Source organism: Vulpes vulpes, chromosome 10, assembly GCF_048418805.1.
Source record: "Vulpes vulpes isolate BD-2025 chromosome 10, VulVul3, whole genome shotgun sequence".
NCBI classification, from domain to species: Eukaryota; Metazoa; Chordata; class Mammalia; order Carnivora; family Canidae; genus Vulpes; species Vulpes vulpes.
In genome coordinates this window covers 65,866,780-65,893,344 of record NC_132789.1, presented here as the reverse complement: position 1 = coordinate 65,893,344, position 26,565 = coordinate 65,866,780, and the positions used below count along the sequence as shown (strand labels likewise).

At 34.2% G+C, this 26,565-nt stretch overlaps 1 protein-coding gene across 21 annotated transcripts in view; it reads left to right on the top strand.

Annotated features, from left to right (window-relative positions):
* The first annotated feature begins 5,644 nt into the window (after window positions 1-5,644).
* Window positions 5,645-26,565, top strand: part of MGAT4C (MGAT4 family member C) — a 716,481-nt gene continuing 695,560 nt past the window's right edge. For 3 of the 21 annotated variants that reach the window (XM_072724521.1, XM_072724529.1, XM_072724526.1), the window contains exon 1: window positions 5,680-6,014. Coding sequence is in view for 2 of the 21 variants with exons in the window: in XM_072724519.1 (XP_072580620.1) it covers window positions 8,004-8,006 (3 nt within the window). In the remaining 19 variants the exon portion in view is untranslated. Of the gene's footprint in view, window positions 6,015-7,927; window positions 8,007-26,565 lie in introns of all 21 variants that reach the window. The other 18 variants (XM_072724540.1, XM_072724539.1, XM_072724532.1 and 15 more) reach the window with 16 other exon arrangements.

The window sequence follows — 26,565 nt, the reverse complement described above, 5'->3', positions numbered from 1 at the left end:
TTTTTTTTTTGGTGTTGAGTTTCAGGAGTTCTTTAAATATTTTAAATATTAACCCCTTATCTGATATACGATTTTCAGATATTTTCTACCATTCTGTGAATTGCTTTTTCATTCTCTGGATTATCTTTGCTCAGAATTTTTAAATTTGATGTAGTTTAGTAGTTCCAGATGACATATCCAAGAAACCATTACCTAATGCAATGTCATGAAGCTTCCCTCTATGTTCTCTCTATGTTTTACAGTTGTATGTTTTACATTTAAGTCTTTGATCCATTTTGAGTGAATTCCTATATATGGTATAACTTCATTCTTTTGCATGGACATGTCGTTCTCCCAGCATCATCAGTCAAAAAGATTGTCATTTCCTTCCCTGAATGATCTTGCTACCATTGTCAAAAATCATTTTACCATATGGGGGCACCTGGGTGGCACAGTCAGTTAAGCACCCCACTCTTGATTTCAGGCTCAGGTTCTGACCATAGACCCCTGATCTCAGGGTTGTGAGACCAGCCCCACATCAGGCTCTGGACTCAGTGTGGTCTGGTCAGGATTCTCTCTCTCCCTCTACCTCTCTGGCTCATGCTCGCTTTCTATCTTTCCAAAATAAACAAATAAATCTTGAGAAAAAAAATCATTTAGCCATATATGTAATTGTTAGACATTTGTGCAATCTTTTATTCTCTGCACTCTCTGTTCTGCATCTGTTTTTATGTTAGCACCGTACTGTTTTAATGACTTTGACTTTGTGGTAAGTTTTGAAATCAGGAAGATGAGATCTCTCATTTTGATTTCTGTTTTAAGAGTGTTTTGGCTATTCAAGGTCCTTTGAGTTTCAATATAAATTTTAGAATGGATTTTGTTATTTCTGCCAAAAATGCCTTTGGGATTTTGATAGGGATTGCACTGAATCTGTAGATAGCATTGGGTAGTATTGACATTTTAACAATATTAAGTATTCTAATCCATGTACATAGGATGTCTTCCCATTGATTTGAGTCCTCTTGTATTTTTTTGGTAATGTTTTATAGGCTTTAGTGCGCAAGTCTTTCATTCCATTGGCTAAGTTTATTCCTAAATTAAAAATTTATTATATGTTATTATTGTGAATCTGTATTCTCTTCAATGCTTCAATTTTAGAAGGTTGTTCTATATAAGTTGCTTTTTATTAAACTTCTCATGAATATTTCCTATCTTCTAGCCTTATGTCTCTTTTATTTATAAGCAAGATGCTATGTCTATGTTTATTTTATTCTACATCATGTTGCAACTATCTCCCATGTTGTAAAGTTGGTCACCCTAATAACATCTTAAGGGTAAATAAGTTATGAAAATTTAAAAATGTGTAAATGTTGAGCTGATTTTTTAATAAAATAAGCCACATTTTTGGACTGCTATAGCTAACATCAAACTAAGAGAAAATAAATTATTTTATAAATCATATATAGTAACAAAGTAAGTAAATATCCATTCTGATTAATGCTATTAAAAATAAATTTCAAATGATAACATTAATTTTGCTATACATTCAGATTTTTAATATTTTAATTGAAATTGTAACTTGGGAAAAACAGTATTTTATAATAAAGCTTGCAGAGAACCACAAGTTTAACAACAAATAATTAAAAAGCCAATTTCTGTGTAGACCTATATCATAACAATGTAATGGAAATCAAATGCAACCCTTTCCCACAACTTAGTTTTTGCCTTGTTAGTTGAAGAGAATAAGAAAATGAGAATGTCCGTCAATTGGAGAATTTTTTAGTATATTTCTCCAAGTAATATAGTAAGATGGTTTCAAGGTCTGTCTGTCTCTCTCTCTCTCTCTGTTAAGATAATAAGGGATTTGTAACTATAGAGAATAAAATAATGGTTACCAGAGGGGAGGGGGCGAGGGGGTTAGGTGTAATAGGTGATGGGGATTAAGGAGCACACTTGTGATGGGCATTAGGTTGTATGGAAGTGTTGAATCACTATTTTACACCTGAAATTGATATCACACTGTATGTTAGCTACTTGGAATTTAAATAAAAACTTAAAAAAAAAAAGATAGTAAGGGATTAGAAAGGAGGAAGATGGGCAGAGATGAAGCAAGCAATAGGTCAGAAAGAATAAAGAGGAAAAGAACAATATAGAAGAATGCATTAAAAGGGGAAGAAAAATAGTAAGAAAAGCAGTAAAAGAGAAGTGGAAAAATATAAATGAAAATATCAGGAAAAAATAGATGGCAAGAGAATTGAGATATACAGTATTCACCACAAACTCAAAATATATAAATCTACACAAATGGAAAGTGGAAAGCAAATATAATTTGTTAAGGAAGGAAGAGAGGGAGGGAGTAAGAAAGGGAGAGAGTTCAGGAGAGGAGAGGTAAGGGGAGGAGGAGGGAGAGGGAGAGGAGTTTCCAAAAGGGAATACATATTTTACATGAGAATTGACTCTACTGAGATGGCCACCAAACCATTACATAGGAGACAAACATTAGTTCAAAGAACAAAATTGACTATATGAAGGAATCAGGATGGCTTCAAAGAGAAAATAATGTTTAACAAATATATTCCATATTTAGGAAATTCATATGAATGCGATTTAGATAGTTCTAGTAGAAAAAAACAAACCAACCAACCTTTGGGTAAAAGGGGCAGCACGTGTAGAGGTTTTAGAACAAAATCCAACAATGTGGTTAGTCTTTTTTGTCCTTAAGGTTGCAGTCTGGTCAGGGTAGGTGTCACCTGAAAAAGCACTGCAGTCAGATTGTTTTAGAGAAGGTCATGATCCTGGAGTCCTGGGATCAAGTCCCACATCAGGCTCCCCGCATGGAGCCTGCCTCTCCCTCTGTCTCTCTGTCTCTCTGTCTCTGTCTCTCTCTCTTTCTCTCTCCAATAAATAAATAAAATCTTAAAAAAAAAAACTCTCTATATTAACCTGTAATCTTAGGACAGGTGTGGAGATCTACTCATCTTGCAGCCACCCAAGACAAGCTTCCTATATAAGTTCACTTGCTTATTAAACTTGCCACTTACCCATCTGGAATGGCCTGCTTCTTCTGTCTCTCCCTGTCCTTTGCATATGGGAGCCAGTTTCAGTCTTCATTTCCCAAGGATTCAAACTAACACTTGCAGATCGCTTTAAAGATTTGGGTGTTATTCTTCAGGTGTTGATGAGTAAATAAACTGTCGTAAGCAGGAGAATGATATAACTGCATGATTTAGATAGAATTGGCAGCTGTAGAAGAGGTTTTGATGTAGTAAATTACTTGACACAGAGAAATGAAATATAAGGTTCTTGTTATGCAGGTTAGAAATGTTGAAAGCTAGAATAATGCCATGATAGCTAAAAATAACAAAAGATTTTAAAGAAGTTAGAATCAATAGATAATGATCGGGATATTAGAAGTAAAGGAAGAAGGTTATACTATTTAAAATCACTAAGTGTCTGGCTTGGCAAACTAAGTATGTGGTGATGCTTTTGTGAAAAGCATACCTGAGTAGTATGACGTGAAGAGTGATCTTTCTAAAATGCAAATGTGATTATTTCTCACCTCAATTTAAGGGCCCTCTATGATTCTCTGTTGAAAGATGAAGTCCAGACTCCTTTATATAGCGTAAATGACTCATTATCTCTCCAGACACATGGTTTCTTTATGCCCTTCATGCCTCACTCTACACTTCGACTATACTGAATTACTCTCACTTATCCAAATGTATGATGCATATTTCCCCTGGGGCTTTGTTCCCAGTGCCTGGAAATATTCCTTATCCTTTTAATCAAGCTTTACTTAGCCTTTTCTTAACCATTACTTCCTATAAGAACCAAGTTCTAATACCCTAAGATTAGTTTAGGTATCACTTATATATAGTTGTATATGGTCCTGATTTTATCACTGCAATATAGTGTTAGTAAAATTGGCAATTTCTAAGTGGAGATATACATCTGAAATTCTTAAAATATGAGCTTTGTTCACTACTGTAATTATTTATTAACTGAGAGGCTCAAAGCACATTTGTGCAATGCAGTTGGATAATCAGTTGTCATTTGCTTCATGTCTCTTCGGCCACCATGGTCATTATAAAAACAGCAACTGAGGGGTGCCTGGGTGGTTCAGTTGGTTAAGCCTCTGCCTTCAGGTTGTGATCCCAGGGACCTGGATGGGGCCCTGATTAGGGCTCCTTGCCCAGCAGGAGCCTGCTTCTCCCTTTCCCTCTGCACCTCCTCCTGCTTGTGCTCTCTTGCTCTCTCTCTGTCAAATAAATAAAATCTTAAAAGAAAAAAACAGCGATTGAGAGTGATAAATAGCTTTCCTCCTTCCCTTCTTTTCTTCCTTTCTTTTCCTTTCATGTTCTTTGAAAATCTGCTAGATAATTATAATTCCCAACTGGGATACTGAAGCTCTTCCTTTGGGCTCTTGTGTTTTTTTCCTCAATGATAGCTATAGTGTTTGCCACTTCTGAAGAGGGAAAGAGCCTGGAGCATTTGCTCCAGTCTTTCTTTTTGCCTCTGCTATTTCTTCTCCCCTCCACCCCCCTGAATAAAATGATCAGCTGCAGGATAAATGGAGGAAATGTGGAAAATTTGATTTACCTTTTCTTTTGGCTCTCCAGTCATTACATCATATCATCTTTGCTTCCCTTATAATGTATACACGTTGTGTATAGATTTTTGTCTTGGAAGCCACAATTTGTTTGTTAATAAATCGTTAACCAGATACAGAGCATTACAGAATGTCATGAGGAAAGTTATGGAAGGATAGGTTGGGATTTTTTTTAGCAGCATTAATAAAAGATAGATTAAAGTATGTATAATTGGATTATGTATGCATCTTGGATTATGATGCTCTTAATTGTCCTTTCTGATAATGTAAACATTGTTTTATATAGAAAACTTACGAAAAAAATGAAAATTTCTACAACCCCCTATGTTTTGTGTATTGCCAACACACCAAGTAAAGTGTACTAAGTCTAAAATCCAGAATATTATTAAAATTCTAAAATAACTATCTAATTCAGCAGGAAAAAAAGATATTATATCACAACATATCATTCAACTGAAATAAACAGAATTCAAAAATGGCTTGTTTTTATTTAGAAGCAGAATAATTATGAACCACGATTTAATTTGGAACATCTTATTTTCTTAAGGAGGATATTCAAAGAGTCAAGATTTACTTCTGTGGTCACATATTAGGATTCTGTATCCCCTTTTCTATTTGTATATAATTTCTGAATTTTAACTTATGTTGAAAATGATGCATTTCTTTGTGGAACTGCATTAAAAGAAGTTGATTGTTAAAAAAAAAAAACAAGTATTCATATTAAGGTACTGGAATTTAAAGCAAAGCCTTCTACATACTATACAATGAAGTAAAATGGCTTTAAGACCTAAAGAAGACATGTTCTATACATATATGTTCTTTAAAACTGCAAAAGATATGATTTAATATGTTAGCTGAAAACTTTGAATGTTTCTCTCAGATAGAAATGTATATAGCATGATAGTATGGATTGTAGACTGTAGTTTCAAAGAAAGCAATAGTGAAAATGAATTTCATGCCAGTAGACACTTTAAAAACTAGATTTAGCAGCAGTCACATTAGCTTAGATAATGGGAGAATTTTTCTTCATTGAAAATGCTCTGTGTCGCTTAAGAAGAACTTACTGAGGCAGCCTGCCATCTAGCTTTTTCACAGAAAAACAGGCTTACAGACTGCAGATGAGAGAGTCTGGAGCAGAGACAATTTTAACTTAGCCATTCCTAATTTATCTCAAGCATTTTCAATTCATCTTCACTGCTCTATGCACACAGGAACACCAGATTGCCATCCCTGGGGAACAGAATGCAACCAGGGATCTGGAGAGCTGTCACATTCCAAGAAATATTTAAATTGTGCTGATTTTCTTCTGGAGAACTGAGCCCAGGGAATGAAACTCTCCATCAAGTCATAGCTTTGCGGGCAATAGATCAGAGGATATTGCCAGTTTTCTAATGGATTATTGTTATCGGGCAGGTTTTCTCTGAAGGTACGTATTTTCTCAATTCATTACCCTCTCCTATTTATCAGGTAATGATCTAATGAGCTGGAGATCCAAACCGGTAAAAAAGAGAAAGATGTTAAGTAGTCAGTATTGACTAAAGAATGACACTTTATTGCTGCATGTTTATAGGTGAATAATCTGACTCCGTTAGTAAAGATTAGTAGGGTACAGTTTGAATTGCATTGTCAGCAAAAACAGGCAAAACCAAAACAAAACCGTGCTGCAGGCTGCATTATCATAAGTTCATATTAATTCTCTTGAGGATTTTTTGTAGCTGCAGCGTATAATGAAGGGAAATACATACTTTGGAAACTCAGCTAACCTTATACATTTTAAAAATATTTTTACATGATCATGATGTTTCCTCCGTATATTCTCAAATACAAACTTTGTCTCAGATGCTGCTGTTAATTTTGGTGCCATTGGTATTTATGGTATATAAATATATGAATAATAAAAGTATTTAATTTAAAGAAACTCCAGTGGGAGTCTTTATGAGACTATTATATGGGTGTACTTTTCTGGCTTTATAGGTCTTTATTTTTAAGTTTGAAAGAATCTTCCTAAAATTAATTGCTACATTTTTAGTAAGATATGCATACCATAAAAATTTGTTATTCAACTTTGTTCTGTGAAGTGAAAAGCCTCAATACATTTATGAAGTACACAAAACTGTTCAGCAAAGTAAAATGTGAAAAGCTGGCAAACTTCTGAATATTAACTGAATCAATAAAAATGGAGAAAGCCCTATTCTACACTGAAATTCAGCTTATTATACCTAAGATATATTAGAACAGGTGACTACTGTGCCTGTTTCCTAGAAGTTAAAGGTATGTGTGTGTGTGTGTGGGGGGGTGTTTTGTGTCAGAAAGTGGATGGAGCTGTAGGACAGAAAGCAAGCACATAGTCATTACGGTGAGTTTATGAAAACTGAAGAAATATTTTAAAAGATGATATTAGGGCTTTTGATGTTTTTAGGTATTTTATTATTGTGTGAATAAGCTCAGTGAAACCTACCATGGGGTTGATATTCTTCTATGTTAAAAATAACTATTAGAATGGCTAGAATGGCAGGTGTATTTGACCTGGGGTGTGGTATATTTGCTGCTCTATGTGGACTGGAACACAGAGTTTGTGGAACCATCAGAGGGTTAATCACAGGCTCGGGAGAGGAAATGGTGGCTCAGCTTCACAAGAGCACTTGTTAAGTGTGTTCTCATTTCTTTGGAGCATTTGAGAGACTATTAGAAGAATAAAGGAGAAGGAGGAGGAGGATTGAGTCACCCAAATAGTTACTTGGAGTTTGTTTTCTCTTATCCTCAGAGGGTTTGTAAAAGGCAAAAAAAAAAAAAAAAAAGATGAAGGAGAATTGAATCCTCAAAGAGTTCTTTTAAGTGCTTCTTTTTTCATGAATCTTACAAGAATTGCGGAATAGGGGCTTAAATTAAGGTTTCCCTATGGATTCCTCCATTTGGCAAGCTTTCTCTCCTTTATGGAATATTTTCCCTCCACTCACTTAAGAAAAAAAAAAAATGAGCTTGCTCCCAGTATGATTTCTTCCCCAGTAACCCGAAGCTCTAATTTAAATCTACAGAAGTATGCTCTCTGAAACTGCATACACTCCTGAGTATCTCAGAGTTTTATAATTCACTGTCTTATGTATGTCAAAGCTAAAGTGATTTAACATCATTTATTTATTTATTTGAGTGTTGGGAAGCTATGACAACAGCTTGGAAATATATCCTTTAATTTATATTTTGGGTGTCAGATGAATAGATCAAATATGAAAATCAGGAGGGCCAGTTTTAGTTGTCAAACTGCAATAAAAATTTTTATTGCTCTGACCTCTTATTAACCTTTTCTACCATATCATGCTAGTGTCTCTTGCCTCCCTATAGGGTTCATTCACTTACCCAGCTATCTAAATCTTCTCAGCTTCCAGGTCAGGTGCTAAAACTTGTTTTACTTCATCTAATGGTGAGTTCATTGCAAAAATATATTACTATAATTTTATTTTATTAGTTGCTGTTAAATATTTAATATTTATTGAGTGCCCATGATCTGTTTGGTGTTTCACAGCAATATGTAGGAAGAAAGTATGTAATGGCATTTTTCTCCTAAATCAGCCAGTTTATTAATATTTCAGGACTCCTAATTGGTGCCCACAGAGAAAGGCAATTAAGGCTGGCTCTTTAGTGGCTGCTTATGTGCATGTAAGATGTGAAATGTCCTGTATTCAGTCAATGATTTGCATCCAACTTTACCATGGATCCCAGACTTCTCATCTAATTGTATTCAAATATTCTCTTAACTCTACTCCCTATACCAAAGTGTCATCATGGGTAGAACATTGGATTGAGGGTAAGAAAAACTAGGTTTAAATGTGTTAAGCAAGTTTGTGTAAGTTAATTTGTCTCCTACCTATCTCTCTCCTATTGAGTATATAATAGAGATATAATAGAGATAATATAATAGAGATAATGGCACCTACTTTTTAGATTCTTGTGGGTACTAGAGATCACACACATTAACTAACAAACACATAGTGTGTGTACAACATATGTTCGATAAGCAGTACTTATGTCTGAATGCATTTTATCATAGAGTTTCACATACAGAATGTACCAATTGAAACTACCTTGACTCATCTTTCTTCAGTGATGCATATGTGTGTAGGGATGTGTGTGATGTGTATATTTGTATTATCATAGGTCCATTGTTCAACAGTTTTAAAACTGATTTAAAAAATAATGTATTGATCATGGAGTTATTGCTCAGCACTAAAATACTCTATAGAAGTATAGATAAAATTAGAAATTAAGATTAGCTTGAGACATAGGTTGCTATATTCTCTATGACTACAAACAGCTAAATTTTCAACCATAACTTACCAGAGAAAGCAGATAGAACTGTATCTCATGTTCTCATTTTTTCCCCTCTCCCAAAAGATATGGAAATAGAAGACAAGCCAGTAAATCCTCTTGCTCATTATGCTGTGCCCTTTGCCCCTTTTGTTTGCATTTTATTTTGCTACAGTGGCTTGTCTAGTGAGATGGCCTTGAATTCTAACGGCACAGAGTAGTTTAAGGATATGAACCACCCCCTCAAGGAACAAAGCAAACATATGAATACTTTTATTAAAACAAAAGACAGCTTTTGCTTTGAAAAAATGCTAAACATTTTTTTTAATGAGAGTGAAACTGTTAAATGTGAATGTTCAATACAGCCAGATGTTGACCTTAACTGTGAATTCGAAGCTTTACAAAAATAGTATGCAAATCCAAGCTAGAAACTGCTTTCTTTAGGTCATAAGACTGCTGAAAAATTCTAAGTCTGAATTTCTCAGATACTTTTCATATTGAGTTAAGCATATACAGAAAACCTACTTTAATATTCTGAGTTATATGGGGAGATAAATTAAGCATCATGCATGTGTTTTCTATATCTTTTATTGGAATTTGGAAACAGATGTACAAATGTCCTCTTTATAAATGGGAACCACCAAGTAATTATTTTGAAAATGCATTATAGGAAATTATCTTGTACATTATGACTAGATCAAAATGTGGATACAAAAGCAAGTACCTGCTGAAAAGCTATTCTTCTCTTTTTTTCTTTTTTTTTCTTTTCTTTTCTTTTCTGTTCTTTTCTTTTCTTTTCTTTTCTTTTTCTCTTTTCTTTTCTTTTGAGTCAATATCTGTTGTCAGTGCCAATCCTGTCTTAATATCAATGAACCGACCTACTCACCAATAAAATGAAAGTTTAGGCATCTGGCTTCATTCTCTATAAGACCCTTGAATTTCTTGTTCTATTGCTGTTTGATTCCAAACTTTGGATATTTTGACTCTGTGCTTAAGGAGATTAGAACCTGTGTTTTAATTCCAACTCAATTTTCCAATCTGTAAATGTGTGTGGGAGGGTTATAATAATATTCATATTGTGTGGAATGAATAACAAAATATCAAATAGTATTGCAGGGGTTTGTTGATGTAAGTACTAAAAAATGGTACTAAGTATTGGTGTAGCTATCACGGCATCACCATCTTCAGGCCGACTCTTGATACTGGGCTTCCTGTTATTCAGTATGATTATGGGACTTCCTTTGGGGGACCTAGGTATGTGTTCACCTACAGTCTTCCTCTGCCTATGGCTTCCTCTAAGTAAATATTTTCATTAAATCAGCCTTGCCCCTTGACCTAACCTTAAATAGGTTAGCTGCCAATTCTTTGAGGTGTTCTTCCCTCAGCATATTCTTAATGGAAAAACAGATATCTCTGAGCTTAGTGATTCTCTTCTTGTGTCTCAATTTGTATTGACAAATGCATATTAAAGGAGACACAAAGATACTGGTTCACATGTCGGGTATAATAGGCTCAGGCTTCTAGAACACAGGCTAGTAAACTTTTTCTGTAAAAGGCCAACTAATAAAAGTTAGGGGCTGGATTGTCTCTCCATAAAATTCATATGCTTGGGATCCCTGGGTGGCGCAGCGGTTTGGCGCCTGCCTTTGGCCCAGGGTGCGATCCTGGAGACCCGGGATGGAATCCCACGTCGGGCTCCCGGTGCATGGAGCCTGCTTCTCCCTCTGCCTGTGTCTCTGCCTCTCTCTCTCTCTCTCTCTCTGTGACTATCATAAATAAATTTTTTAAAAAAAATTCATATGCTTAAGTTCTAACTCCTAGTACTTCACAATGTGAGTGTATTTGGAAACAGAATTTTTTAAAGAAGTTATTAAATTTAAAAAAAGGCATTAAGATAAGTCCTAACCCGGTATGACTGATCTTAACCCAGTATGACTGATGTCCTTGTAAGAAGAAACATAGACACAGACATGCATGGAGAGACCATGTAAAGACACCAGGAAAAGGCAGCTCTCTATAAGCCATGAAATAAGCCTCAGAAGAAACCAATTCTCCTGACACTTTGATCTCAACTTCTAGCCTCCAAAATTGTGAGAAAAATATTCTGTTGTTTAAGCCACCCAGTCTGTGGTGCTTTGTTCCAACAGCTCTGGAAAACTAACAAAGTGTAAACATTTTAGATTTTTGTGGGCCCTGAAGGTTCCTGTCACATTTTCCTCCTCCTCCTACCCTCTTTATCCTTATTCGCCCCTTTAAAAATATAAAACAAAAAAACAAAAACAACAAACAAACAAACAAAAAAGAAAACAAATGCTTTTAGGGGCCATATTTGGCCATGAGCATAGTTGGCCAACCCGTGTTCTAGAACAGAAAGATCCTCCAAAATTTGGACAAAAGATAGCCCTAAACTTCCATGTTCAAGATAGTCAAGTCTACTTTGCAGATAACCACTGATTTTTAGTCTAAAAATATAACTTTATCCTTTTCTTCTGCCAAAATCCTTCCAAATACCTTAATTTGATATGGATATCTATAGAGCACATTGCCTTCACTCCTAATGGACCCTTTAAAGCCCTAAAATTAGAATGACATCCAAACAATATTAATCATATCATTTTGCATTTGTTGAGTACATCCTGTGGGCTGCAGACTATTCTAAGCACAGCATATATTTTCTCATATTAATCCTACCAACAGCCTTACAAGGTAGTGTTATAACCATTTTCCTGATGTGGAAATCGAGACACTGAATGATGAAGCAATTGCCTGTGGCTGTTTAGCATAATTAGCTTAGTGGTTTGGATAGAGAATCTTAGGCTCAGAGTCTGGCATTTAACCATTATACTATAATGGTCTCAGATCATGGCAGAGTTTTATGTTTACCATACGAACAGCTGTGAAAATATTGAAAAATACATAACAAACAGCAATTCAGGTGAAAGAGAAGGGAAGTGATGCAGTGCTTATTTCAATCCCATATTTTTATGTGAGTGTAGTAGGCATGATAATTTTCTAGTTAATTATGTAATTTCTATTTCTCTTTTCTTATGGAGAACATGAATTATGTTTTAGGACTTTTTTTGTCTTCAAAATATCATAGTGAATGAGTACGGTTAAAGAGGTTAGGTTTATCAAAGAGAAACTAAAGAACAAGATGGTATAATTTTAAAGCTCACAGAGTTTCACATTTAATTTTGCATGTAAGAAAGTTAATGCTCAATTTAATAATTTCTATTATATGGGGAAACAATGAATAACCAAATTGACTACTGGGTATATATAATGTATTATTTCTAGTTATTTTCATGGAATCAACAGGTACTTGGTTTGAATGTGTTCAAAGAACGACCTGTTCAAATGAAAACTTTGCCAGGTGGCAATTCTGCTTTAATTCTAGGAAGCATATGTTGTGTGTTGTGTGAATTCCTGGATTGTCCTTTTTAATTTCATCAATACATCTGATATGCCTTCAGTATTTCTGTAGAACTGAATCATATTTTCTAGCCATATCTGAATTTGGTAGAACATCTTTGAAAAGAAAAATAGGCCACTGCTACTATGCAATGTAAGTACAGTTAACCTACTTCATCATAAATTATTCTTCTGTCACTATATTAACACACAAAAAAATTCTTGTGATATTGTCAGATGTCCACATTGAATATAAAGAATTTAATCATCATAAAGTAGAAGGTTGTCTGTCACCTGCCAAAATCTATCAAAGTAAATAAGCACTTTTAATAGTTTCAGCCATGAATTATACAGTCTCATAATTAAAATATATGCATGTGTATATGTAGAACCTTAACGAAGCACTACTATTGTTTAGAAAATTATTTTGTAGGGGGTCTTGTTATTCTAGGCTCTATTAGGTCTCTGGACATTGTAGAGCAAAGCCAAAGTAAACTTTCTTTGGTTATATTTATTGGGATAGGTAAATGACTATGGACATTCTATTGTTCTGGAATTATTTATCCTTAATAGGAATTTATGTTTACTCTTTCTAAAATTTTGGTCTTTAAGAAGTAAGTGAGCAGTCATGTGTATGTGTCTGTATATGAAGGCATTTGTAATGCATGTCTGTGTCATGTGTGTTTGTGATTTTTTCCAAGAATTACCCATGGGACATTTGAAAAGCAGATCTTAAGTTCACAGGCAGTATATTGAGATTCATCCCAACTTACCAGCAAGGAGACCTTGCAATATTTGGAATTAGAACCTTAAATACCATCCTGGGTTATCTTGCAATTCTCTCTCCCCTTCCTTTTACTGCATTCCTCACAAAATAACTTAAGCTTTAGAAAATGTTCTACCAAGAATTTTTTCTCCTTTGGATTATTCTTGTGGGGTAAAATGTGGGAATATTTTAGGAAAGGGAAAATCTTTATGAGAATTGGCAGAATTTACATGAAGGGATGAAGGTTTGCATTGCAAAAGAAGTCGATTATTTTTAGGTTGTCAACTGGGGTGGGAGTAGGCTGGATCTTGAGAATAATGCTGAGAACTGGGATATTCCCATTAAAACAATTCTCTGAAGTGTTTAAGTTCTTATATATTCTCCTTTAACTCTGAGAACAGTTGTATTTGGCTTTAGTTACAACTCTTGTTTTCATTTTGAAACTCCTTCTAGCTCTCTCCAAACATTTGGTCAACACCCACATAGATCATAGGGTAGAGTATAGGCTAAATCTAGACTAAAGGAAAGATTTTAATCTGCACATAGAATCATAGACAGGCATGTATCTGCACAACCAATATATACAGCCCGACAGATATGCAAACAGGAACAGGCTGACAAGTAAGTGTGTAGAAGGATTGACAGATGGGAGCTGACAATGGGACAGGGATGGATGGACCAATATACAAGAACAGGCAAACTGACAACCAGTCAGAAACATACTACGGAGAGATGTGGATGACTAGGCAGGCAGATAAGCACACACAAGCAGATACAGACAGCAGAGAAATTGATGAAGAGACAAGGAAGACAGACTGAGACCCATGCTTCTAACATGGCAGGCAGTTCTGGCCACTAATTGGCAGCCCAACATAGATGCAAACATGGATGGGAATGTGCCCATACACTATATACCAGAATTTTACCTTATACATTCATGAGGCAAGTTCCAGTAATAAACCATTTTTATTGCTTTTTAAAGGATCATTTCTAAGGTACCTTCATCTATGCATTTTTGCTTTTCCCTACATGGATGCAGTAAAAAGAATCATGGATATTATGTATGAAAAACATGTTTTGTCATACTTTTTAGTTTTATCTAGTACTTCTGTCTTTGGATAAGAGAAATCAAAATAGTGAAGTTATTGTGAGCATGCTGTTGAAATGTTACCTTAAGGTCTTTTTAAGCCCTGTAATATAAGAGTCAAGTCAGAATTCAGACAAGAGAATGATCAATTTTCTTTCTCCAGGAGAAGCAACAACAATTATAAAACAAACAAACAAAAGAACAAAACATTTGTGCCTTGGAAGCATTGTTAATGTCAAAACAATCATTGCCTTAGTGTTTTGCTGTGGGTCACAGAGACCTCTTCTAAGTTACAAAGGCACTTGATATTTTTTGTTGCAATAAAATGAGAAAAGCAGGGGGAAGTATAATGCTCCTTTGGTTGAATGCAATTTTAATAGCTTGAATGGACATATATGAAACTTTTAAAGCCTTAAAGAAAGTTTTGAATATTACATTATATGGAACTATTGATTTGAAATAGTTCTTCAGGGATCCCTGGGTGGCGCAGCGGTTTGGCGCCTGCCTTTGGCCCAGGGCGCGATCCTGGAGACCCGGGATCGAATCCCACGTCAGGCTCCCAGGTGCATGGAGCCTGCTTCTCCCTCTGCCTATGTCTCTGCCTCTCTCTCTCTCTCTCTCTCTCTCTCTCTCCCTGTGACTATCATAAAAAAAAAATAATAATAAATAAATAAATAAAGCAAAAACAAAAACAAAACACTTATTCAAACACATATTCAAGAAAATACAAAGGAGAAAATAGTGCCTACATTTTTAAAATGAATTCAGATGGTTTCCCATTCTATAATGCACACTCTTGCACCAGGAATACAGAGAATTTGGATCTAATTAAATGCTCTGTTTTCCATCACTATTCTACAGGTGCTATGAAACAAATCTAGTCCATTTTTCCTGCAAATATGGCGCAGTGTTGGTTCAGTTGAGATTATTTTGGGAAAGAGTGCCATACTCAAGCAGCTTTCCTATAAAGAAAATAAATGTGTCATATTTTCAAATTTATTACAATGATACCATTAAAATTTGCCATGTCTATTATAATCTGAACTTCTTTTATAAAAAATTAAGTAGCATATTCTGTTATTTCAGAAAAACAGAGGATTAGTAACCTAATTAAAGAATTCCTTTATTTGACTTTAGCATCTTTCTTTTTGAAATAGAATAGTAATTTTATTATGCTTTATATTTTAGAGAAAAACAGACATTGGCTAAAATTATAAAACCACAATGTTAACATTTTTCTTGAAGTTTGGCAGAACATCCACTATTCCCACTCTGTTTCAATTTAACTCAGTCGCTGATTCCCAGAAGCAATCTAGAAATGTTGTAATACATCAGCCTAAGGAAAAACCACACATACTCTCATGAACTGTCCCATTCTGACACATGTCCACCACCCACAAAACACTATATCTGTTGGGTTCTCTTCATTATGATTCCTACATCTCCATGGATTAAAAATGTGATGAACTGTTTTGGGTAAAAAAAAAAAAATGTTTTCTCTTACCTTTTGCTACGTAGACACCATTTAAACAGATTGTGATGGCATCATTGAGGGCATGGACATATCAAGAAAATTTTGGGTATAGTTTTTAAATTGAACTTGAGTAAATATCTTAAATTACTACATGCAAAAATGGGACTGATACTTACAGTAGTCTTCTGGAGCTCCTCAATTTCAGCCAATTTTTTTTTTTTAATTACCTGATCCTGCCCTGCATCCCACCAGATTAGTGTGGGATAACTATGACCTCATGACCTAAACAGTAGTAATTAGATTCCCTTTCCCTGGAATCCAGACGAGAGTTATAGGAACTCCAATCAGTCTTAATTTGGTATCTAAACTGGGTAGTCAAGTAGGGCAGGAATTTGGCAGTCATTACTGGGCTATGTGCAAATGGGACAGAGCAAGGCGGTCTGCAGAGAACAATACAGTAGAATGAAGCTCAGGGAAGGGGGGTGATGGTGAGGCACTCCACAGTTGCAGAGCTGGGAGGCAGACATAGTCATAGCCTGAGCAGCTTTTCTGGGTCCTGGCTGCCCTCACTTTCTGTTCTTGGGTTCTGGGAATCATCCAGTACCCTGTATCATTCCAATTGACCTGAAATAGGCTCTTCACACTACTGCTAATCACACTAACCTGCTCATTACTGCAGTCTATTGCTCTTTGAGAAAATTATTTCAGCAGTTGTGGGTTTATTTTCCCCTTAAACAGCCCTCATTTTCACTTGTTTCTTGTTTTAATCAGAAGAAAAATTTCCATCTCCTCTTCAAATATATAAATATATATTTATCTGCTTCAGCCTAGAGGTACTCTAGAATCACAATCTAGGCTGCTGGTCAAGAGAGTAGTCTCTGGAGCCAGTGGTAATGGGTTTGATGCTCAAATCTATCATGTATTATAACTGTATATATTTTATTTCTTTAAGTGTTCTGTGTCTCCTTGATTTAAGGGTCCAGAAAGGTGAAATTAAATATCTTCTACTAATGAGTTTCTTTTTCTCCTTGTATTTCCTATACATTTGTTAATGCATGTTGAAACTCTTATTTGATATGCTGATATTCATAACTCTTTTATCTGCTATATTATTTGTACCATTTAATATTAAAAGAGCCCTGATTTGTCACTGTGAATGCTATTTGGCCTGAATTCACTCTCGTTTGTTATTTATATAGTGAATTTTACTTTTTTTAAAAAATGTTTGACTTGCCTTTGTCTCTGTACATTTTTAAAAATCTTTGTGAATAACTCTGCTTTAGGCTTATCTCTTATATACAACAAAGCATTAGGATCCTTTTGAAATCCATTGTGGAAAACTTTCTTTTTTAAAAATTTAGTTTAGGTAATTTAAATATACTTATTTGAGAAATATTTATGAGTTCTATCTTTTTGATGTTAGCTATTATAAGAAAGGTGAGGAATCGGCATGCCTCCTGCTTTCATTGCTCTTTTCTCTATGCTTATGGCATTTCTACATTAAGGCATACAACAGATAGTTTCTGTTCATTCCCCCCAAACCTCACGTTTGTTTTACTTTTACATGTACAGATAAACATTATAAAGTGTTTCCACAGAGCCCTCCTCCACTCCCTTCCCAGAGGTCTTTACAATAGTCTTTTGGTCAGCTGGGTTCATTGTTTAGCACTTATATAAAAAACAGTTCATAGAAATATTTTTTGTACATCCAAAATATTTGATTATTTTTATTTGTGAAAGATTATTTGACTCATTATAAACTCCTTGGGTCCTAGTTCTTTCTGCTGAGCATTTTTAGTTTTTCATTTTATTTTCACAATTAAAGTTCTTCAAAAGAATTCTAAGATTAGCCTTTTTTCCTCTTAATCTTAAAGTAAAGGTTTTCTTTCTTTCTTTTTTTTTTTTTTTGCCTGACTCTGAGTATAACATCTTCTAAAGGATATTGTGTTTGATATCAAGTAAATTTACTAGATTGTACTTCAGTGGTGGTAGTTTGGGGTGATTTTCCCCTGGATATGATACCTTTTTTAATATGCAATTCAAGCCCTTTGCATTATGAAATATTAGCTTTGCTCCAGTATTTTGGGAATACATTAACACAAATATTGGTTCCTTTTACGTGTCTTTCACATCTACTTTTTTTCCATAATCCTTTTTCAGCTTTCAAAAATTTAACATTTTTTCCATTTCCTATTCTCTATATTCCTATTGACTGTTTTCTCCTTATCCTTTATGTCTATCACTTTCTTTGTAATCCTTTTTAATTCCCTTTTTAAAAACTTGTATTTATTTTTGCCTATTTTCTCTCCTACATATCTTTTTCATAGGTTTACCATTTTATCCCACTCCTTTTCTAAGCCTTAAGAGATCACATTACATCTCCTTCCATTGTCTTACCATTTCTTCCTTAAGATGGTAAAAATACTAGTTTGTGCCTATACTCCATTGATAAATTCGCCTGTTAATTTTTATAATTCATGGAAAATGTAGAATTAGGTACCCTGAAGCAGTAATTTCATAGAGTAGTTTATCCGTCATATTTTTTCTTGTTCTCTTCCTTTAAGTTCCTTTTTCTAAAGATTTATTTATTTATTTATTTATTTATTTATTTATTTATTTATTTATTTTAGAAAGAAAGAGAGCACAAGCAGGAAGGGCAGAGGGAGATAGAACCTGAAGGAGACTCTACACTGAGCGTAGAGCACCATGCAGGGCTCAACCTCATGATTCTGAGATCACAACCTGAGCCAAAACCGACAGATAGAAGCTTAGCCAACTGTACCACCCATGTGCCCTTAAAATTATTTTTTTTGTTTGTTATGTGTTTGTTGAGTTCTGTTTACTTATTTTTATAAAGCTTAATTACCCTGAACCATTAATTGGCAGAAAGTCATAAGGATGAGTGGCTAGGGCTGTATTTCAGGATGGGTGGATATTTACTTATACCCAGGTTTTTGAGTGTGAGTATATTTAGTCTTTACACCTCTTGGGCCATTAGGAATAGGAGAAAAATTGTGAAGACTGCTCTTTGCAAATATGAGTTTTCAACATGATTTCTTATCTAGAAAAACTTCTTTTGCTTCTTAGAATGGAGCTGATTCCCGAGTATCATCCACCTCCCATTCCTGCTTGGGCAAACATAAGATAGGTTTTGACAGCTGAGTGTTTGCACTTGTGTTTGAGATGTGACTTTACTGGCTCTTTATGAAATTTCTGGTCTTGCAGGGTTTTTTTTTTTTGCCTTCTGCTTCAGATGCTGGCTTTTATAGGCACTATATTTCAGAAGGACTACTACTATTTTGTAGTTTGAAGAGTTAGCTATTGCCTAGTTTCACCAAAAATGGAAATATTTTTCTGATTTTTTTTGTCTCTCTTGTTGCTTTTGGACATTTTTTTATGGGAAAAGATAAGGGGAAAATATGCCAATTCCATTCCTCTGTATCCAAACTGAAATTTTCTTAACTCATATTTTAGAATTATGTATTAGATCATGAACCATTCCTCAAAATTTTCTAGTAATTTCCTGTAACCCTTATCAAAAATGTCAAGTTCTTAAAATGGTCCAAAAAATCATGTAATAACGTGGTCTCAGGCCCCATGTCCACTTTCACTTTCTGTCTTCCTTCCCTCCACACCATGCTGGTCTAGTCATGCTAGCCTTCTTGCTATCACCTAATTATGCCAATCTCATTTTTTACTTTTCTCTTTCCAGACATTTGCACTTTCTGTTCCTTGTGTCTGCAATATATCAAAATATTTGCACAGATAGTGCTTTCGATTCATTTAGGCCCCTGCTTAAAAATCTCTTCCTTAGAGATTCATTACAGACTTTATTATTAATATTATCTCATTAGTCTATTGCATTTTTTCCCATATTACTTACAACTGATACTACAGTGCTTATTTTCATCTTGCATTTTACTGTCCCCCCTACTCCAATATAAGCTCTATGAGGACAGTAATTTTTTTTTATTCTTGTTACTGTTTGATCTCCACATCTAGAACAGTGTCTGACATATACAGATACGCTGTACATATGTTGGAATTAAGAAGTGTTGCTGAACTTTCCCTTAATGTTTTCTGTTGATTAAAATGGAATTCCTTCTGACATAATAAATATTAGCAATTTATACTACTTGCTAAGTAGTCCTCCAAGAGAGTTAAGGGTATTTATTTAATTTTCGAACAACCCGTGGGTTAAATACTATAATTATGTTTATTTTACAGATGAATAAATTGGGGACAGAGAGGTTAAGTATTGCTTATAAGTAATGGAGAATGATATAATTCAGTGCTGTGAGTCTTAACCAGTTTGATATATAACTATATTTCTTTCTCTGTGTTTACTTATTTAAACATAACTTGCCCTTTTAAAACTTTTACCTTTTTGCTCAGAGTGTTGTATCTATGTATAATAATAGGTTGTATTGTTGTTGTTTTTAACTCACATCTCTACAAAGATCCTACTATTTTAAAAATGCAAGTCAGTGATATCTTTTCAATAAGCCATGTCAGGTTCTTTTCTATCACAAAATTCTCTTTTACTCTGATGCCAATATTGCCTCTTCACTTCATTTATTTTAGCTGATTTTCTAAACTGTATTACAAAAACTGTATCATGGTGTCCTAGGTTTTTAGCAATCAGCTCTAGGCCTGTCCAAGAGTCCATTATTTCTTGACGTAAATGGGATTTCAACTGCTTGATGTTTTTGAAATTTGTCCTACATTTTCCCAATTAAGTTGGCTTGTCTATGCAAAATCATTGTTTTAGATGCCCTTCTATCTATCTTACTGAAATTATGTGCATACTTGAAGACTCTTGTCAAATGTGATAGTTTTCATCAGAATTACACAAATGTTGCTTTACTACATAAAACCTTATTAAGGCTGAGCTGTCCCTCTTTTAAAATAGTATCACATTTTTTGTACTCCTCTTCTGATACTTATGTGTTATTTCATTTTGTGTTATAGTAATGATATTCATCTTATTCTTATCTTCATCACTTCATCAGATAGATCTCCTTTGATTTATCAGTTTATGTCAGATCCAATCTATCCATTATACTTTTTCTTCATCACACTTTTTACAATTTATAATTATGCATTGTTTTTGTAACTAAGTCTGTCTTCCCATTAAATTATCAGGTCTAGCTGGCTGGGGAGTATGTTTAGTCTAGGGCCTATACATAACTAAAAGATCAATAAACATCTTTATTGGTTGAATGAAAGAAATGCATTACTTTTAACTTACTGTATTTAAATATCTTTATTTTAGGCAGGCATTTCTTTATAGATACCTCTTTAACTCTTATAGTATCTGGCATACATTGGTTATCTATAAATATTTATGAAATTAAAAATGTTATGAAAATGCCAAGAAAGAATCAAATATATTACCAAACTTCTCTTGAAATAATGATTTCATATCCTGGGTACTGTTTTTTTAAAGATTTTGTTTATTTATTCATGAGAGACACAGAGAGAAAGGCAGAGACACAGGCAGAGGGAGAAGCAGGCGCCCTCTGGGGTAGCCTGGTGTGGGACTCAATCCCGGTACCCTGGGATCACGACCTGAGCCAAAGGCAGACACTCAGCCACCAAGCCACCCAGGTGTCCCTGATTTTTATTAAAAAGTATAACATTGTGTCAGCTTAAGGTGTACAACATGTTGCTTTGATATACTTACATATTACAGTGTGATTACCCCCATAGTGTAACTGACACCTCTGTCACATCACAGAATTGTGATTTATTTTTTGTGGCGGGAACATTTAAGACCTAATTTCTTAGCAACTTGCAAGTCTATAATACATTATTGTTAACAATAATCACAATTATGTGCATTAGCTCCCCAGAACTTACTCATCTTTTAACTGCAAAATTGTATTCTTTTACCTACACCTTTTCAATTCTCTCACACCTTAGTCCCCAGTAGCCTGTTTCCATGAATTCCTCTTTTTTAGATTCCCGATGGAAGTTACATCAGACAGTATTTGTCTTTCCCTGGCTGACTTATTTCTTTTAGCATAATGCATTCAAAGTCCATCCATGTTTTCACAAATGTCAGAGTTTCCTTCTCTCTCATGGCTGAATAATATTTTATATAAATATAATCTGAGTATAATATTTTATATAATTCATATATATGAAATTAGCATATCCCTATATATGTATATATGTAATATTCAGTATTCATATATATGAATATATGTGTGTGATTTATATGCCTATGTATACACATGTGTGCATGTGTGTGTATGTGTATCACATCTCCTTTATCCCATTCATCTCTTGACATTTAGGGTGTTTTCATATCTTGGCTTTCATGACTAATGCTGCAATACACGTGAGTACAGATATCTTTTCGAAATCCTATTTACATTTCCTTTGTGTATATACCCAAAGGTGAGATTGTTGGATCATATGGTAGTTCTATTTTTAACTTTTTAACTTTTTAAGAAACCTCCATTCCATTTTGCATAGTGGCTATACCGATTTACATTGCTCCCAACAGTGCACCAGAGTTCCCTTCTCTCCACATCCCCAAAAGTAAACAAAGTAAACAATGCAATTAAAAACTAGAGAAACTCAATAGATATTCTTCTAAAGAAGACAGGGCAAATGATCAACAGGTACATTAATGGTGTTCAACATTAGTAACCAACAGAAAATGCAAGTCAAAACCACAATGAAATATCACCTTAAACCTGTTAGATTGGCATCATTAAAAAGACAAGAGATAACAAATGTTGGTATGGTTGCGGAGGAAAGGGAACCCTGGATACCTAGTCTCATTTGTAATTATTAAACAGATATCCAGATATACATTTCATCAGCTTAGGTACCAGGATCAGTGAAGAGGTTCATCTCAGTACTCCTATCTTCCTTAGCTTCTTAGGTGGTATAGGCTACCATAACAAAGTACCATAAACTGGATGTCTTAAACAACAGAACACCATTTCTCTCAGTTCTGGAGGCTGGAAATCCAAGACCAGAATGCCAGCATGGTGGGGTTCTAGTGAGAACTTTCTTCAAAGTTTGGAGGTGGTTGCTTTCTCATTCTGTCCTCAAAAGGGAGATGAAGAGGGAGAAGAGTAGGTGGGAAACAGAAGGAAAGAGTGAAAACAGATTTCTCTGTGGTGTGTCTTCTTTCTTATAAAGGAACTAATCCCAGGAGGGCCCCAATTCCTATAACCACATCTATATTTAATTACCTTGAAGCCCCCTCTTCAAATAACATTACCTTCTGGGGGTTAGGGCTTCAACATATGAATTCTGTGGAGACACAATTCAGTCCATAGTACCTAGCTTTGACCCACATACAACAGGATCAAAGGATCAAAAACGCTTACAAATGTATTATAAGAGATTCAGTTGTATCTGTGTTTCTGTAAGTAGAGTAGAATTCCATACTAGGAATTATATAGAGAGGAACTCTGTCCATAGTAATCTGTGAACATTTATATTATTGATATCAATTATGCTACTGATTTACTTATGTCTTTATATCTTTTAGAACAGTCAAAATCTCTCCAGTGTGAGGTAGCTTCATCTCAGGTGTATCCCAGAGAATCTTTGGAGCCTTGCAATATCTCACAACCATTCTACTACCCAAGTGTATTTGTAGTGATTCTAATATTTATATATCTAAGCTATTTCTTTATATTCTGCCCACAACGATTATTCAAATTAGCAAATATTTATTGAATACTAAGTATTGAGGATATAAAATTGTTACAGCCCCTGCCCTTCTGGAAGTCTATATATATAGCCATAGGCACCGTTGGTGCATGTAGTAGAGACAAATAACTCAGCCTGTGAGAATTAATTAGGGGAAGTTTCTTTATATAAATGATGGCTGAACTTAGGCTAGCCTCCTTTGAAATAGCAACTCCATTTCTAAGATTTATCCTGGGAAGTTATCATCAAATATGGAGAGACATATCCAGGTAGCATCATTGCTATAGTTTAACCAAAACTTTGGAATCAACCTAAAAGTTCATTAGCATAATGGATGTTAAATTAATTATGTACTTACCACATTTTGAATAACATTAAGTCATTAAAAGTGGTATTAAGGAGGGCAGTTGTGATGAGCGCTGGGTGTTGTATGTACGTGATGAATCACTAACTTCTACTCCTTAAACTAGTATTACACTATATGTTTAACCAGAATTTAAATAAAAACTTGAATAAAAATAAAAGGTGTGTGGGGAAAGGGGGTATTGGTAAAGAGTATTAAGAGTACACTTATCCTGATAAGCACTGAGAAATGTATAGAATTATTTGACCATTATATTCGACACCTGAAACTAATAATACTGTACGTTAATTATCCTTGAATCAAAAGTTTAAAAAGTGAAATCACACAATAAAAAGAAAATGATATTATAAATCTTTATTAGTGAAAGGTCATAATTTTTAGGGTATGTTTGGTGGAGAGAAAGTAGATCACAGAATTCACATGAGTTGCTGTTTATGTGAAATGAAAACCATAAAATGTTGCATTATGTATAATAAGGTACTTGATTATTTTTTTTTGTACTTACATTGTTCATTATGTGTAATAAGGTATTTTATTATTTTTTTCTTTTTGTACTTACATTGTTCAGATTTTAGTCATTTTCCCAAATGCAAAATGGTTATTTGAAGTGTTTAAGAATAACAGATCCCTTTAGGAAGACATCTATAATATTATCTAATTCTCATTGTAGTAACTAAAAGTAGGACTTTATAGACTTTTAAAATCCTTGCTGATTCTGATATGTATATTCAAGATGAAAAATCTTTACTTTAGAATTTTAATTAATATTTGTTAATAGTTTATACATAAAAAATAATCATAGTCCTGATTCTTTACAGAATTTCACTGCTAACTACTAGAATAGGAATTAAGTTTGCCAAAATGATCTAAAACTCCCAGTATTTAAGAATTAAAAGTCAAATTCTAATATTTTTATTTTGAATAAGCAATTTGATTTTCTTGTGTTTTTAAATTTCTTCTCAATTCTTAAAATAAGAATATATCTTTTTATTTTATCAGCATCATTTTGCAGATGTGACACTTTCTGCAAAGGAGCATGTCATTAAGAAATAATAGTTAATATGTCATAGTATATTATAGTTCAATAATATTTTAAAATTATTCCATTAGTGTTAAAGTAATTCATATTAAAATACCTTAATATTTACTTTGTGGTAAATGTTACCAAGCAATTTGAATTTTTTTATCAAAAAACATTTAAGGCAAATATAAATTTAAAATGCAGCTATGGTATGAGGTAATGAGCACTAGGTATTGTATAAGACTGATGAATCACTGAACTGTATCTCTGTAGCCAGTAATACATTACATATTAATAAATTTAAATAAAATAAAAATAAAATTTTAAATTTTAAACAATGTAGCTGTGTTCAAAGCATTGAATATTTCTGTGAGTTAAGATACGTTATTAAATTTGAAATAGAATATTCCTTTTATGCTAAAAAATATCTAATTTTATGATTTTTAAAAGCTTCATGTTTGGCTCACATAAACTGTATTATCCTCACTTTGCAAGTAGAAAACAAGATGTAAAAAATGATCATCTAGTTCTTCAGCTCTTTAAGGAAAGATGATTTGTTCCTATTGTGCTAGATTTGGAGTTGTGGAATAAAAAAATCAAGACAGTTCCTCTTCTCAAGAAACTCACAAAATATTCTCTTTTTCTTTAGTCACTTTGTACCTTCTGCTCTACCTCACGGTGGCCGTCGTCTTCTTCTTCTTCTTCTTCTTCTTCTTCTTCTTCTTCTTCTTCTCCTTCTCCTTCTCCTTCTCCTTCTCCTTCTCCTTCTCCTTCTCCTTCTCCTTCTCCTTCTCCTTCTCCTTCTCCTTCTCCTTCTCCTTCTCCTTCTTCTTCTTCTTCTTCTTCTTCTTCTTCTTCTTTCTTCTTCTTTTTTTTTAGAGGGGCTGTGGGGAGGGCAGATGTGGGGCAGAGGGAGAAGGAGAGAATCTTAAGCAGGTTCCATGCCCATGAAGCAGGCCTTTATCTCACAACCCTGAAATCATGTTATGAGCCGAAATCAAGAGTTGGTGACTTAACCAACTGAGCCACCCAGGCATCCCTGACCTGCCTAATTTCTAATTCAGTCTCCTACTCTCAGCTCCAGCATCACCTTTTGTTTAAAGTGTTTGTTGATGCTTCTGCTTCACTCCACATGTCAGAGTGAGTTAGAGAACTCTTGGTGCAGCAAACATCATGGGCTCCCATCTTCTATATTAATAGTTTTTCTTCAATCCAAGTGTAACACGTGGACTTACTTTATTCTCCTTACCCGCTTGACATCTGCAATACCAAAAAGACTGTTTGGTATAATATTAATTTGATGTTTACTAAGTTGTATTCTCATTATTCATTCAAAAAGGGTTGCATGTTCTTACAAATCCTAAGGGTGTACATTTCTACTTCTGGTGCCTTAATTCTCTAACTTTCCATTATTCCTTTTTTTGCCATCTCTTTTACTTAAGATGGAAGCCAATCTTTCACAAGTCAAATCTTCCTTGAGTCCTTAGCTGGATGAGGGAGATTATCAAGTAATTCCAGTAACTATCCCTCTTTTCTCTCATCTGCTTTATTTTGGAAATTTTGAAAAATACAAAAATGTTAAAAATAAAAACCAAGAACTCCTATTCAGATTTTGAGAATTATTCATTTTTTTTTAAGTTGGCATATTTGTTTCCTGTCTCTTTACTGTGTTTGCATCTATATTGCATCAATGGAATATGAATGTTGTTTTCCTTTAAACAGTACACTATGAAACAAGAAGATGAATTATGTCATGTCATAAAACAGATTCCTTCCCCCAAATCCAGATATAATGACTTTTATAGGTGTGATATATAGACTTCTAGTCTATTCTTTGTCATTTATATAACAGTGACAATAGATCTTACTTAC